The 16,398-nt window shown below is 28.5% G+C and overlaps 1 protein-coding gene across 1 annotated transcript in view; it reads left to right on the top strand.

The window, feature by feature from the left end:
• The first annotated feature begins 7,195 nt into the window (after nt 1-7,195).
• LOC136089348 (uncharacterized) overlaps nt 7,196-16,398 on the top strand; it is a 40,903-nt gene continuing 31,700 nt past the window's right edge. The window contains exon 1 of the mRNA XM_065815319.1: nt 7,196-7,394. Coding sequence (XP_065671391.1) covers nt 7,352-7,394 — 43 coding nt within the window. The 5' untranslated portion in view covers nt 7,196-7,351. The remainder of the gene's footprint in view (nt 7,395-16,398) is intronic.

Below are 16,398 nucleotides of genomic sequence, written 5' to 3'. Positions count from 1 at the left end.
TGTTCGTAATCTTTTTTTGACCTTATCCTTGTATATTTATTCAGATTTAAGTTATTACGTGTGAATGAGACCGCATATTTGTGAGAAGCAAAAGAGCGCGAAAAGATTTTTCACAAAATTACGTATTAGCGAATTTTTAAAACAAATGTATTCTTGGTTTGTATGTACTAAGCTATACCACTAGATAAGTTTAGACATATCACAATCTCATAAGGTTTTTTGGTTTCTTTTTTGTTTCTATCTAGTTTTCTTGATCTGACGTCACTAAGTTAGTTTGTTGTGGTTTGCACTATACAGTGTTCACTAACGTTCGTTAGGTCGTTTTGTCAACAATATTGTTTTTAAACGTTACTTTTTTCAGTGGTTATAAGCTATTAGTAAAAAATCGCATTTATTGGCTCATCTGTTTATTTTTTTCACTATTCTCTGCCTACTGATTATATGTCTGTATTTTTTTATCTCTGGCTAATCATTTTTTAATTTATCTAAGTCTGTTTTGTGTGATAGCTTTTGTCTCTACTTATCAGGCAAGATTTATATTTCTCAAACTATTGGAGTCACCAGATTTTCTACCATATTTTCAACTAACTACTTTTATACTAACGACAAACATTCTGAGTTTCGATGATTATGAGTGATATTTACTTATTATATTTAAAAGCACATTTCAGCCATAAAAGAAACGGTAAGTTACTCATAATTATTAATTTCTATTTTCTATTTGCTTTGTGTTATTTCTATACATTAAATTGTTTATTTTTATACATACGCATACATGCATGTGTACACGTTTGTCTTTTCTTATGTAAGTGTACATGATATTTATATGTATCAACATATTTGCTTATATTTACACCACGCGCATCCCTTACCACCCTCATGAGATCTCTAAGAATGTTGGAGCTGTATTAAAAACTGGGATAGGGATTGGGATTTTTGTACTGTAGTCCTGTTATATTGCAATATTGACTAGCATGACGTAGAGTGCAGGTGGTGAGATCTGTTGCAAGGACACGCCACTGACGAGTGGCGTTAGTGCAGGTCTCGGGCTCTCCGAAACGTCATTGGTGATCGCAGTGCATTCCTGAGGAGGGGAATCACCATTATGCACTACTTAATTCTGATTGGTTACCATGGCACCAACATTTCTTTACCTCTTACACCCACGTATTATAGCGCTTTGTGAGCTTTATATTATGAATTTGTTACATTAACGACATATTGACTTGTTTACTCATAGACCATTGTTTTATCATTTGTTTAGTATGACTAGAGCGTGAGTTATTGTTCACCTAATCCCTGAGTCCTAAAATTTTCTTCCTCCTTCAAAATAGTCTTTACATTCATTTATGATTCTCACCCAATGACATCATCTACAATCTACTTCTATTTTCACATCTCCCAGATCTACGTGACTGGACGGCTCCGTTGGTCACTTTTTGCGACCGTTGTGTCGCATAAACAAATAAAGTTATTAAAAATATTTTTATTTTTTCAAAATTTACTAGTTAAAAATAAAAAGTAAGTAAAAATGTTTCCTGAGGAAAAAACTAAAGCAACTACAAAATAATATGAGTTAAGTTTTAATATGTTTTTGATTTATTATCTAAAAATAGCAAAAAAGTTTAAACAAGTTTTTTATGATATGGTTAAAACAAAACCGTTTTAAAAAACTAATTCATAGTCAATTTTGCAATCTGTGAAGATAGTTGTGTACTTTAGCCAATTAAAGTTATAAAAAACTTAATGGCGAAAAATAAATACAATATTTTTACATGAAGTTGCTTAGTAAGTTATTATAATAAAGGATTAACTCAAAAAGAATTAAGTGAAAAGTATAATATTAATAAATCTGTAGTATCAAGATTAATAAGAAAATTTATTATATATGGTAAAGTAGAAATAAATCATAAGGGATGCCGTCCACGAAAAACAATAACCCGTGAAGATAAATCAATTATTAGACAAATATAAAAATATCCTGCAACTTTATCCACTGAAATTTTAAGGAACTTAGAGTTAAATATAATAGACAGAACCATCAGAAACAGAGCTCAAGAGGCTAAATTACTGTCGGCGACCAGCTTGTAAGTCAGTCATATAAAAAAAAAATCAACTTTTTTTTTTATTGTTTTCATATTTGCTTTTTTTTGTTTTAATTTCCACATAATACATCATATATATAATATAATATAATACAAAAAAAAAAGAAATTATTTTCATCTTTAAGAATTTAACAAGAATAAAATGTAATTTTTCCTTTTTTGAAATACATATGCCTGGTTTTAACTCGTAGCGGTTATTAAAAATGCTTACGTCCTTCATAACCTCCAGGTTATGTGAGACATGGTCGTTCCTCGTTTAAGAAATAAACATGTCCGTCGCTCCCTCTCAGGCTTCTGGGCACATGCTTTTTCTTTAACATGATATAAAAGATACACAGATAAAGATTAAATAAAACATGGCTAAAATATTTTTCTTAGAGACGCAACACAAGGTTGGTGTTATTTCTATTGCTCACGTCGTTGTTTACGGAGAATTATTCGTGGAATTTTTCCTCGTTGTTTTGTCTTAAAAATATGTTATAATTTATTTTCCATATATTTCTAATTTTTTTTTTTATAACCTCAAAAATTCTTGCAGAGGGTGTAACTCTGCTTTCTTTTAATTTAATGTTTCTGGCCCACCATAACTTTGAAGTTATTATGTGAGTCAGGGTTGTAGCTACTTTAGCAGTGTGTTCCGTCTTTAACAAATGGTTTATATTTGTCAGAAAGACCGCACAAACTATATTAAAGTTTTACTCTGTTTTGAGCTTTCATAAGTGTTTTTGAAAGCCTTCCACGTCGATCTAGTTTCCTTGCATAGGATGAAAGGGTGTAACGTATTTTCCACTGCACCGCAGGTTATGCAACTAGCGTTTCCACGTCCTCTGTTTTTCCTCCATTTCTGAATTTTTCAAGATTTTGAAGTGAGTTATTCTTTATTCTTTAGACGATGTTTTTGCTTGGTCCTTTGGCATAGATTTTAAAACTTCTTTCGCATATTGATTTCCACAAAAAAAATTCTTGTAGTTTTGCATCTCATGTCAATTTTAAAGCCGCCGTGGCGCAGTGGTATGAACGCTTGCTTTGTAAGCAGGAGATCCAGGTTGGACACAAATTCTGGACATATTTTTGCGACAAGGCAAGGAAGGAGGCATAAACTTCTTAGCTAAATGCACTTCCGCAGTGATCTGTGATAAGACCGTTAGGACTTCTTGGGGCACCTTAATAAAAAAATAAAAAAAATCACATTTTATTGATGGTGCGTATTCGCTTTGTCAATGGTACGTGAATATTTCTTATTTTTATTGTTTTAAAATAGTTTTGTTGATTGGGTAGCCATTGACTACAAACCAAACCTTTGAGAGGGCTTTACGAATACACCCTTGCATCTCAGAGATATGTTTCTGTATTTCAAGCTTTTGTTTTTTTTTCGTGAAGCTTTCAACGGCTTTCTTCCATTTCACGCTAATGGTCTATGCTAGGTTGGTGTTGTAGGTTATCCCTGGAATTTTAATTTCTGTAGCGCAGAAAAGCATGAGGGATATTGGGTCGCCTTGGCAAACTCCTTTGCTTATACTGAACACAATGTATGGCAAATTTGTTAAGTTCATTTAAGTTTCAAATTAAAAAAAATTTTTTAAAGTTTGAGATTAATTTTTGCTTGATTAACTCTGAAGTAATTTGATTCTATTTTTCTGTTTTTTATCTTCATTATTAATATAATAACTATTTTCTATTGAAAGTATATATCGGGGCTCTATAGAAATATTGCGGTGACTTATTGTTATCATTATCTTCTTTGAGCTTGTTTTATTCCTTATTTTATAAAGATCATTGTAATAAGAAAAGTTTTTATTTTCTATTATGTTTACAAAGACAGTGCATATTTTATAAATGGTTGTTGACAAGATTTTACTGTCTTCTTCGTTTTATGGACAAATTTTTTTGTTCTTGTATATACATGTATGTTAATTATTTTTTTTAAAAACCGAAATAAATGAAATACAAAAAACCAAACAAAAAAACCCGGTTTGTTTATGCAGCTGTTATTTAAAATAATGAACTCCGTGTTTTTCATTGTTTGTTTTATGGCAGTAAAATATTTTTCGCATAAGTTAAACTTTTTAAGTACTTTGACTAGAAAATTCTAGTCAAATTTATCAAAGGTTTTCTTCTGGTCAGTTGTAATCATTACTTTATTGATATTTTTATCGTTAGTGCATTGTATTAGGTCTCTGACCAGAAAAATGTTTGAGAATATATTTCTTCCCGGCACCGAACAGGTTTGCGACAATCCGGTATTTTGGCAAGTACCTTTGATAGCCTCAAGGCAAGGGTTCTTGTGGCTATTTTGTAGTCCACGTACAGCAGGGATATCGGTTGCCAGTTCTATAGCGCCATTAGGTCCCTGCCCTTAGGCATTCTTGATAGAATTCTGCTAGCTGGCGGTCTATCTCTGGTGTTTTGCCTTTTTTTACAGACATGGCCGCGTTAAAGAGCTCCTTACTTCTAAATGGGACGTTTAAAAACGCATTTTGATCATCCAAAACGGATTTAGTTATGTTTTTTAAAATTTGGTATTGTTTTTCTGTGTTAAGGATTTTTTTCTTTGTACAAATTTTTGAAAAATTTTTAAAATTTTTTAATTATTTTGACAGTGGCCTTTTGTATGACATCGCCGTATTTAACTTGATTTATCACTTTTTTTAATTTGATTATTTTAATCATTTTGATCATTTGAAAGAGAGCTTTGGAATGTTTTTCCCCCTCCTATGCTAGGATTTATTTCGTTCTCACAAAGACGCTCCCATCGCAGAGGAATTCTCGAAATATTGACTTTAGGTCTTCAAGTTTTTCAAGTTTCTTTCTGGACTTTGGTTTTCAATTTGTTCTTGAATATTATTTTGTTTAACTTTCAATTCGCGCTTTTTGTTTCATATGTTTCTATAGCAATTTTATGCGGAGATTTGTGATATCCCACCATTGATTGCCATTTGCATATTTATTTTTTTTTTTTAATTTTTTCTTGTCAAAATCACTTTTCAATTTCGCTTTAAGGCGTGGTCGTTTAATAAAATAACGTTTAGGCCTATATAATATAATAATAACCGGCATATATGATATAATAATATAATAATAAATATAATATAATAATAGGCCTATATAATATAATAATATAATAATAAATAATAGGCCTATATAATATAATAATAACTCTTTCATTCCTGTAATTGAGGATAAGAGTACAGTTGAAGGTTCTATGATCACTTAGTTTGTTCTTTAATATTGCGCATTCACTGTTCTATAAAACTAATAAAGTAAAATAGATTCTAGCGATTCTACTGTTTTTCAACTTTTTTCTGGTTTTTCATAGATAAAGTCAACTTTATTTGGATTACTCTACAAAAGACGTCAATTTAATCAAACTTACCCCTAAAGTACCCCAAGTTGGCTTTACCCAAAGTATTTTTTTTATTAAAAAGATCTCTTACCTCCCTGTTTCGATGAAGATTTTTAATCATGTTAAAGTCACCCGCAAGGATCGTATAATCTGATTTTTGAGCATGCTTTTTAACATGTTTAAAAGAATTTTCCTTATGTTGCGGATCATTAAGTCCGTATATGTTAATATTTCTATTACTAAACTCTCTTCAGAATAAAATTAGTAGCATGAATTCTCCCGTTGCAGTTTTGGGCAATTTTGTTAAGTACTTTTCTATTTTGAGTTAGTATGGCTACACCCCGCTCCTTTTGGTTTCGGTTCTAAATTGAGCTACCACTTGTTTGGTATTTTAATTTTATTTTCCATTCGTTAATGCTTTTATTTGTACAGAGACTAAAACAAAAACTCATACTAAAAAAACAAAAATTATATCTTGAGATTCCTTATCCTTGCAACCCTGGGCCTAGTAGCTTGAGAGACGGTAAGTTTTTCTTACACTAGCCTTGCTGTAGTAAGACCACTGATACTACTCGCAGATAAAGATATCTACATAAATAGTTCAAAATTTTTCATGTCCATATAAAATATTGTAGTTCTTACAACCAGTGCTGGATTAACACTTGCAGTGTCTGGAGATATTTAAACAAAGGTTTTCTTACTAAAGTCGCAAAAAAATTTTACAAAAAAAAGGCATCTTAGATGGCCCATCACTGCCTTGTGGAGGAAGACCTTTGTAGAAATTATGATTAAAATGCAGCGGTACAAACAAGGCACGTCAGCGTTGTGCCAGCACATTGTGTCAACAGGGGGGAACACGGCGGTCTGTTAAAGACATGTTTGCTCAGATAGTGCTGTGATAATGATCAGTTAAAAAAGACTTACTATTAGGATAAAGAGCATGGACCTGTCATGAATCTTTTTACATAAGTTGTGAACATTAGTGTAATAAAAATATAGTTAACCACTGAGCTACAATATGTGGCTACCAATACGATGTTGTAATGTTGTTTCTAAAAAGCTACGATTTACAAGCAAAAATTTATGATATTTTTGTATTTGAATTGAGTTTCAAACTTTTATATATATAAACTTATATAAAAATGTTTCGCCGAAAAATTTCTGAGAACAAAAATACCCAAAAATCACTTGCTAGTTAATGGAGAAAGGAAGTTTTTCAATTTAAAAGTTCTAATATCTTGAGCAAGGAAAAATTTATTCGAGGTTTTAAAACTTGATTAGAGAATATCATTATAGTTAGAAAATAAACGCACAGGTTTATACTCTCCTCGTTTTCAGGCTATAAACATTAAATGGTTTAAATTCTTGACCATATTGCCAGTTTTTAAAGTATTTTAAATACATTTAAAATATTTATTTTTAATAAAGCAATGCTTTTTAAATTAAAATTAAAAAATTTTTTTAAAAATCTAGACTTCAATACACTAAAGAATTGTTAATCACTATAAAGTTACGCTTTTAATCAAAATCAGTGTAATTTTATAAATTTTAGTATATAAACTAAACTGCTTCTAATCCTCCTTATACATAGTTTTTTACAAAACTTTTTGTTAGCATTTTAATGCGCGCAAAGCCATTGAAATAAATAATAAAATAACATCCTTAATTCCAATGAAATCATTAAATTGTGTAACTGGCTTAAATAGTTTAACAATTATTATCACAAGAATATTTATATAACAGATTAGTTAAAAATAATGAAGTACAAAGTCCTAACTTCATACGTATTATACGCTCGTTTCTTAAAGTTCAGAGCATTTAGTATCTAAGTTGTCAATTGTATAACTAAGTTTTGCAAGGTAGATAAAGTTTTAATTTTTTCAACAGGAAGGTGTATAACAAAATGCATATCATTGGAATTGTTATACTAATGATAGTAAAAGAAGGTATATATATTTTTATAATGAACTTTATACTTCTCATTGAAATACCAAGTTACGAAAATTAACGGTGAATTAAAGTTCGACCTTTTTGAAAGTTTCAAAATTAAAGAATACATACTGAAAAACTCAAAATAATGGTTTAAATGATTAGTTTTAGTCAACCATCTTATTAAATTTTATCTTTAAATCTACTAATTCAAGAAAGTATAACTACCTTTTGTGAATTTGTTAACATAATTAGGAAATCTACATTAATATCCGGTTCAGCGTATCTTTGGTATATTGACCGAGGCTCACTAACAAGCTGCTATCTAAATTGTGGTAGCTAAAATCTAAATTTTAATAACAAGAAGAAACTGAATTTTCTCCCGAAAATTCTTTATTAATTAATAATTATTTAGTGACTAATAACTATTTGGAATGTATATATATATATATATATATATATATATATATATATATATATATATATATATATATATATATATATATATATATGTATATGAATGTATATATATATATATATATATATATATATATATATATATATATATATATATATATATATATATATATATATATGTATATACATATATATACTTTTATATTTATATATACATATAAATATATATATATATATATATATATATATATATATATATATATATATATATATATATATATATATATATATATATATATATATATATATATATATGTATATGTATATATATATATATATATATATATATATATATTTATATATATATATATATATATATATATATATATATATATATATATATACATTTATATTTATATATACATATATATATATATATATATATATATATATATATATATATATATATATTATATATATATATATATATATATATATATATATATATATATATATTTGGGTGTTTATCTATGTGGGTAGGGGGAGGGGAGAGCGTTTTGTTTATGTATATTTACAATGTGATGTAACTAATAAGCCAACGTAAGTGTCAAAAACTTTCGCAATAACAGTAGAAAATATTTGCATTAATAAAGAAAGAAATGGAATTTGAAAACTGGATTTTTTGACTGATATTAGCGATCACTTTTCAATATTTATAAAAAGAAGAAATTTAAAAACCACGTCTGATTGTAAAACAAAATTTAAAAATTCGATAAAATATTAAAACAAATTATTCTAATGTATTATTATTTTGACTAAAACAAGAAACATGGTCCCACATGAATAGATGTCAGAACACTAATGAAGTGTTCATTATTTTTTTATATATATTTCTAATGTGTTTTAATGAAACATGTCCTTAAGAGGACGTACAAGTTGAGATAAAAGCAGTTGCTATTTCGTGGATAAATAAATCGCTGATAAAGTGATCGAAAAAGAAAAGAACGCTCTATAATTAATTTTTAAAAATTAAAACACTAATAATGAAAAAAATTACAAAAAATAAATAATTTTACCAAAATCTTATAAAAATGCTAAAAAAAAGGACAACAATGGAAGTTTGATCGTAAAAAAACGTTGTCCGTCATAAATAACACAATGGAAAAAAAAAAAGTTCCTTTTCTTTACAAAAAAGAATTAATATTAACAACATAGACAAGTTCTGTAAAAAACAAATCTCGGAAGAACTTAACAACTCTTTTATAAATATTGGTCCAAATCTTGTTAAAAAAACAATTTCAATGTCTTAATCATTTAAAAACAACCTAAAACCCGTAAATGTACGATAATGAATTTTACTATAAAGAGTTTTCCACTTAAAAATAAAAAAGCATCGGGACTTGATGAAATATCAAGTGAAAAAAGTTATCTTCAACAAAGTCAGCCTAGATAGACCTTTGATCCATATACAAAAGCTCTTAATAACTTCTGGGATTTTCCCTGATAGACTTTAATTAGCTAAATTATTTCCTAAATTTAAATGGAATGAATATTCGGACATAACCAACTATAGATCTCTATCAATGTTTTCTGCATTTTCAAACTTTTCAAACGTGTAATTTATAATAGTATTTATAAGGATCTATCTTTGATCCGCTCCTGTTTTTAAGTTATCTAAACGGTTTCTGTTAAGCGTCTTTAAAATAAAATTCAGTTATGTTTGCTGATAATACAAATCTATTTCTTACTAAAAATAATACCAAGAAATTATATGCAGGTCCTAATACTGAACTAAAAAAAGTAAATATTGGTTTAGGACTAGAAAATTCTCGCTTAACTCAGAGAAAACAAACTATATATAGTTCAATAAAAAAACAGAAAAAACCTTCTCTAAAGTTGTCTAGCCTTATCTTAAATGACAAATTAATAAAAAATATACCAGAATAAGATTCTTAAAAAAATTTTTTAATAAGAATTTACCCTGGCTTTCTTAAATAATATCAAAACATCACCACGACAGCAAGAATATAATGATCCCGCACTGGTCCTGTGTAGGCTGCGGCGCTGAATCGGCTACGGCAGCCAACTTTGGCAAAGCTCCGTTTCACTCAAAAGAGTTTTCATGGACCAGCCGTGGCTAGCAAGTTATATCAAAACATTGGCTAGCCAATGCAGGACAAAAATTGGCAGAAAACGATTAGCCATTTTTACACAATACCATCGTAATTTTGTCTTTGTTAACTAACTGGGTCGCGCTTGGTATTTTTATGAAATTTCATCGGGCCATCCTATTTGAAGTCCTTATGTTTTTACTTATTCTTAAACCCCGTCTTTAATTACTTCAAGTTGTTTTCAGCAGAATCTACTGTAGCTTTTTGGTTAAAAGTTGGCTTAATTTTCATTAGTTTCAGGACAATAAAATTTATTGAACACATAATTATTGACAACTTTAATTTTTAAGAATAAATTTAAAAAACAGGATTACATTTCAAAATATATTTACGCGACAAAAAGCAATTATTATACAATGGTTTTTCGTTATAAATTTCCTTATAAACTCGTAATAAATTTCCGCTTCAATTTGTAACGCTATTTTATTTTTTAGTGCTTGGATCTATTTTAACTTTAATAACAAAAAATAAACATATGCACAACTAAATAATTTAGTATATATATACATATACAATATAGTAACAACATAAATGCAAAATGGTTACAATATATAAACAACATGGGTAACATGTTACCATAATAATTGTTTTTATTATTGACGAAAATGTTTAATCCATTAACTTTAAACCATAGGTACATAGACTTAAGTTAAGGATCTTTTTATAACTTTGTGTACTAAAATGGAATCAAGATCACAACTAAAATTTACAATTACAACCAAGCGCAGGATACTCACAATTATATTTATTAAAACATGTGGTAATTATGTTATTATAGACCAAAACTCCATTTACAATTTTATGTCTCTAGATTTTACATTTTATGATTAAATATTTTATTTACTTCACAGCAGATTCTAAGTAAAGTATAATACACGCTGAGACAAATTAATTCATCGTTTTAATATAAATAAATGACTTTAAAATGTTGCCACAGTATGATTACAATTTAAAGCATCTTAAACATTTTTAAAAAGATGCACATTTTCTTTATACCATTAAAATATTAAAGATTGAACATTATGGGTTAATATTTATATATGCTTTATTAATAATTTTTTTTTTAAATCTGTTTAGGCGGTTCTCGATGACAAGATCTTATGATCTTCTGCGAGTATCCGCAGACTTATTTAAAGTTAACAAAATTTGCAATTTTTATTGTATGTATTTTATGTATTTTATTCATTCTTTTGTCGTAAAACTTATTATGAATTAAAAAAAAAACAAAAAAATATTTAAAACGCCTCGCAATCTTCTATCGTATATCTAAGTATTTTAATACACAGAAACTATTTTATAAAATACAGTAAATCTAGTTATTAGTAATAGTAAAAATATGCAAAAAAAACTTTTTCTTTACTTAAACACTGAAAGAAGAAATATTATTAACTTATTTGAATAAGTGTAAACTTAACAGATTTAGATGAACCGTTCAACTTGAGATTCGCAATTTTTGTGTCAATATTACGTTTATTGTGATAGCTTCATTAATATTTGCTACATTTATGCGGTGGCTCATTAATCATCACAAACAAACACTAAAAACGAAACATCAACACTATTAAATCTAATAATTAAAATGGTTAACTTTAGAAATTTTTCATATAAATCAACAAAATAAGAAAAGACATCAAATCTATGGAACGGAGTTTTATTATCGCGGTAACAGAGGGTTAGGAATATGCTACATACTAAAATAAAAAATCAGCTCAATCGCATCATTATTAGCAACTCTTTATAACTTTTAATGAAAGTGTTTTAAAAATAAAATTATAGAGAAAAACGTTTTTGAAAGTTTGACATTAGGGCGACTCAAACACATCTTTAAATATTTAGATAAAAGAAATATAAATTTAGATAAAGAAATAAAAATATATTATTATTTAAATCATTATTTAGACGTCACCTTGAATATTTAACCCCATTAACGAATTTACTTATACAGAACCATATTATTATGATTGAACAACGGTAACATAGAGCATTTTTTGTTTATTGTTTAAAAGATTTATCATGTAAAAACTCACTGATAAACCTTTCTCTCCATATTAGAACGTAGAAGATCAAGAGGTGGTGCAATACAACTATACAGGTTTTTTAATGGCATGGATGTATAAAATTCGTATAATGCTCCAATATATATAGAAAATTCTAATGCAAAAGACAACATTAAATGATATATAAACATCAGTCCAAGAAATTAAACGGTCAACATAATATTTTCATACATAAAATAGTCTTCAAATAGAACCATTTATAACTAGGAATGTAAAAGCAAAAAACTTAATTATATTTTTAACACTCTACAATAAATATATACAAAACTGTGGAAAGCTGTTAAGGTCTTATATCTACATTTTTAGACAATGCACTAATAATGTGCATTACAACTTTGTTGGTTTATTTAGATTTATTTCTTATATTTGTAAGTGAACAAATTAGGAATTATATTTAGAAAAAATATTAAATAATAATTAAACTGCTTGAAAAAAAAAGATAAAGTCAACAGCAAATTGCTCAAATTATTTTGCTAAAAACACCTATGCTTCCAAATCTAGATATATAGACTCAGTAACTTTTTCTATCTTATTTTAATAATACTTTGGTATCCATTTTTTGACTTCAACGACTTTGCATATCACAATGACATTCTTCTGCTATATGTATAAAGATGATTTCTCTATAGCATTTCTATTAAACAATTAGAATATAAAAGATAAATGTGTTAAAAACAACAAAATTTTATTTAAAAGTTATGATTACGACAACGAAAAGATAATAACGGGTGATGCGGAAGTTATCGGACAAATCCTAATTTCATTATTTGAGCATAATAATTAGTTTTTGTGGTTTTATGCGTAGGCATAAACGTTCTATAAAATAAGAACTTTATTATTTGAAACACAATTATTTAAAACGAGGTTAAATGCAGCTGAACGAGAATCTTTTCGAAAGCGACTAAAAATGTTTTTTGTAAATAAACCTAATATAAAAAAAAAAAAAAAATTGTAAATCATTTTGAAAAGGATAGATTTGCTCGAAGTACAATATATGATAACCTAAAAAGACTTGAAACTCTTCAATCGTTTTCTGATAGAAAGCACCCTGGTCGTCCGACATCCTGGACTAAAGAAAAGAAAGCCGAATTAACGAGACTTGTCAACAATCAAAAAGGGGTCAGTCAGAAAAAAAGAGGTATTAAATTCGGTGTAAATCAATCGACAATTGGTCGTCAGTTAAAAAAAATGAATATTAAATATAGAAAACGTGAAAAGACTCCAAAATACACTATAGAACAACAAATAAAGGCAAAGAAAAGAAGCAGGAAACTAGATAACTAACTCTATAACACAAAATCGCTTCTAGTCATCGATGACAAAAAATACTTTTGTTTTGCAGGGGACAACATGCCTGGAAATTTTGGATACTACACAAACAACAATAACACATGCCCAGAAAGTTTATGTTTTATAGGAAAAGAGAAATTTCCAAAAAAATTATTAATGTGGATAGCCATATCTGAAGGTGGTATGTCCGAGCCATTGTTTTGCACTTCCAAGGCTGTAGCGATCAATTCATCAATCTATATTAATTAATGTTTAAAAAAACGACTTCTTTCGTTTATTCACAAGTATCATGGAGACTTTAACTGTTTATTTTGGCCAGATTTAGCAAGTTCTCATTATTCTAAAGATTCTCTAAATTGGATGGACCAATATGTCTATTACGTTGATAAAGAATCCAATCCCCCAAATGTGCCTCAAGCACGACCAATTGAAAATTTTTGGGGACATTTGGCACAGAAGGTTTACGAGGGAGATTGGCAAGCTTCAACAGAGCAAGTTTTGATTGATCGCATTAAACTAAAACTACAATAAATTGATTTAAACTTTTTACAGTCGCATATGAGGGCGACTGTAAAAAGTTTAAATCAATTTATTGTAGTTATGAAGGGCGATATGAAGGCGTCAGAGCAAAATTGAGATCAATTGCAGATGGTGGTGTTTTTTTATATAAAAAATAATACATTTTTATTACAAGATAAATGCTCTATTTAAAAAAAAAATGTATATATATATATATATATATATATATATATATATATATATATATATATATACATCTATATCAGTATCGGACAAAACGAGTGTAACCGAATAATGCTAATTTAGTTTCTTTATATAAAAGAGCTGCATTTTTTCAATTTAGAGAAATAACTATGTAACTGTTAAGAGACAAAGCTCTTCTAGTTTTAATCATCACAAAGTTTATTGTTTGTACACGAAAATTAATAAATTAATCAAAAGTATTAAAAAAAGTTGATTTCCTAATGGACAAAACAAGAACAACTCGACAAAATGTTGACCAAGCTGTATTTCGCCATCAATATTTTGTGGCGAATCCTTTGTTGTCGATCAGAGCCTTGCATCTTGGAGGCAGAGATTCGATCAGGTGATCAATGAAACTTTGTGGAATCGCTGCCCAGGCCTTTTGGATTTGTTCAAACAGTTGATCCTTATTACGAACACCTTCACGAATTTTGCGGTTGACGATCTCCCACAGGTTCTCGATAGCGTTGAGATCCGGGGATTGAGGCGGCCAATCCATCACTGATAGGTTGTTGTCTTAAAACCACTGCTTGACTACTTTAAAAGTGTGTTTCGGATCGTTGTCTTGCCGAAAAACTCATTTTCAGTTTTTTAAGTGAAATTAGCGGTTTCTTTGCAGGGCGTCGAGAAAACAATCCGGCTTCAACAGCACGTTGTCTGATTATTCGGTCCGATACAGACAGCTATGATTGCTCTTGTATATCAACTGATGATATACAGGGTTCCTTCTTGACGGATCTGACGATCATAGAATCCTCTCTAGAAGTGGTGGAACGCGGTCTTCCACCTTTGTTATCTGCTGCCAACTTCCCCGTAGAACGATATTTGGAACATGGTCTTGATACGGTCCATTTTTTCAGGCGATATTTATCTCAAATACTTTTTTGTGACATTCCACTTACGTAATTGCCAATAATTTTCTTTCTTAGTTCCAATCCAAGACTGTCGGGAGCCATTTTTGCACTTGAAGTCATAAAAATAATAAAAATAAATAATCACGCTTCTCAATGCTTACCGTGTTACATTTACCTTGTGATGATACAATAATGCTCTGTGGAAAACAACGTCTTGGTTGGATGTGGACTGTATTGATGTAATGAAACACTTGTTGTATTTCACTTCTTTTATTGATGTTCTTCGATAAAACACTTTGATAAAACTCACTTCGATAAACTGTCTTGATAATACTGACTGATTGACTCTATATACTAACTGAATTACATGTCGATTTACATGTCTCTTTTATAGTACAATGAACCTGTGTGAACCTGTTCTGGAAGATTCTAGATGCTTTCTTTCGATGCTTCTGGAAGCTTCTGGATGCGTCTGGATGCTTCTGAATGTTTCGGGATACTTCTGGATGCTTCCAGATGCTTCTTCTGGAAACTTCTGGAAACTTCTGGATACTTCCTTTAATTATTAAAAAACTTCCGTGATGTTGTCACGGACCAGACTTAAGAAAATGAAACAAACCAAAAAAGTTGCACTTGTTTTATCCGCTGCAAAATGGCACTTGTCAACGAAGTTCTGCCTGTGTGCTGTCACCTAATTGCTCATGTCATGGCATGCTATGACTCCAGACTCCTGAACTGTTTGCTGAGGTAGTATAGTTCGTTTAGTTTTTAAGACATGTAAAATTAGGAACACTTTTTAGCATTGATCATTGGTTGGTTGCAAATGTTTTGTCCAATACTGTATATATATTTTATATATATATATACATATATATATATACATATGTATATATATATATATATATATATATATATATATATATATATATATATATATATATATATATATATATATATATATATATATATATATATATATATATATATATATATATATATATATATATTTATTTATTTATTTATTTTATATATTTCCTTTTCTATCAAACCAACATTTCTATGAGTTTTTTCTATAAATACCTATCATTCTTTATTTGCAATTGATTTCATAAAATAGGCTTTAAGTTTCTTTAACCAGTTTGGCTTGGTGAAAAAAATATAATTTTCACCAAGCCAAACTGGTTAAAGAAACTTAAAAAGCGGAAAAGTTAAAATTTAAACTTCAGAAAAAACAAACTAGAAATATGGTTTAAAACTTTTTAGCAAATTTCCTACTTTAAAAAAGATATAGAATTTTTTTTTATGGTACATATTTCATATATGGTACAAAGACTAAATATAGTTGTTACTATGTTATTTCTTTAAAACTCTTTATTGATTACTATTGAAATGAATTTAAGTCTTATCCGTCAAATGATATATTTGAATAAGTTTTGTATCTTTTTGTGTCACTGTCACTGAACAAAATTT

Source organism: Hydra vulgaris, chromosome 13 (genome assembly GCF_038396675.1).
Source record: "Hydra vulgaris chromosome 13, alternate assembly HydraT2T_AEP".
NCBI classification, from domain to species: Eukaryota; Metazoa; Cnidaria; class Hydrozoa; order Anthoathecata; family Hydridae; genus Hydra; species Hydra vulgaris.
This window is presented reverse-complemented; position numbering and strand designations above follow the sequence as displayed.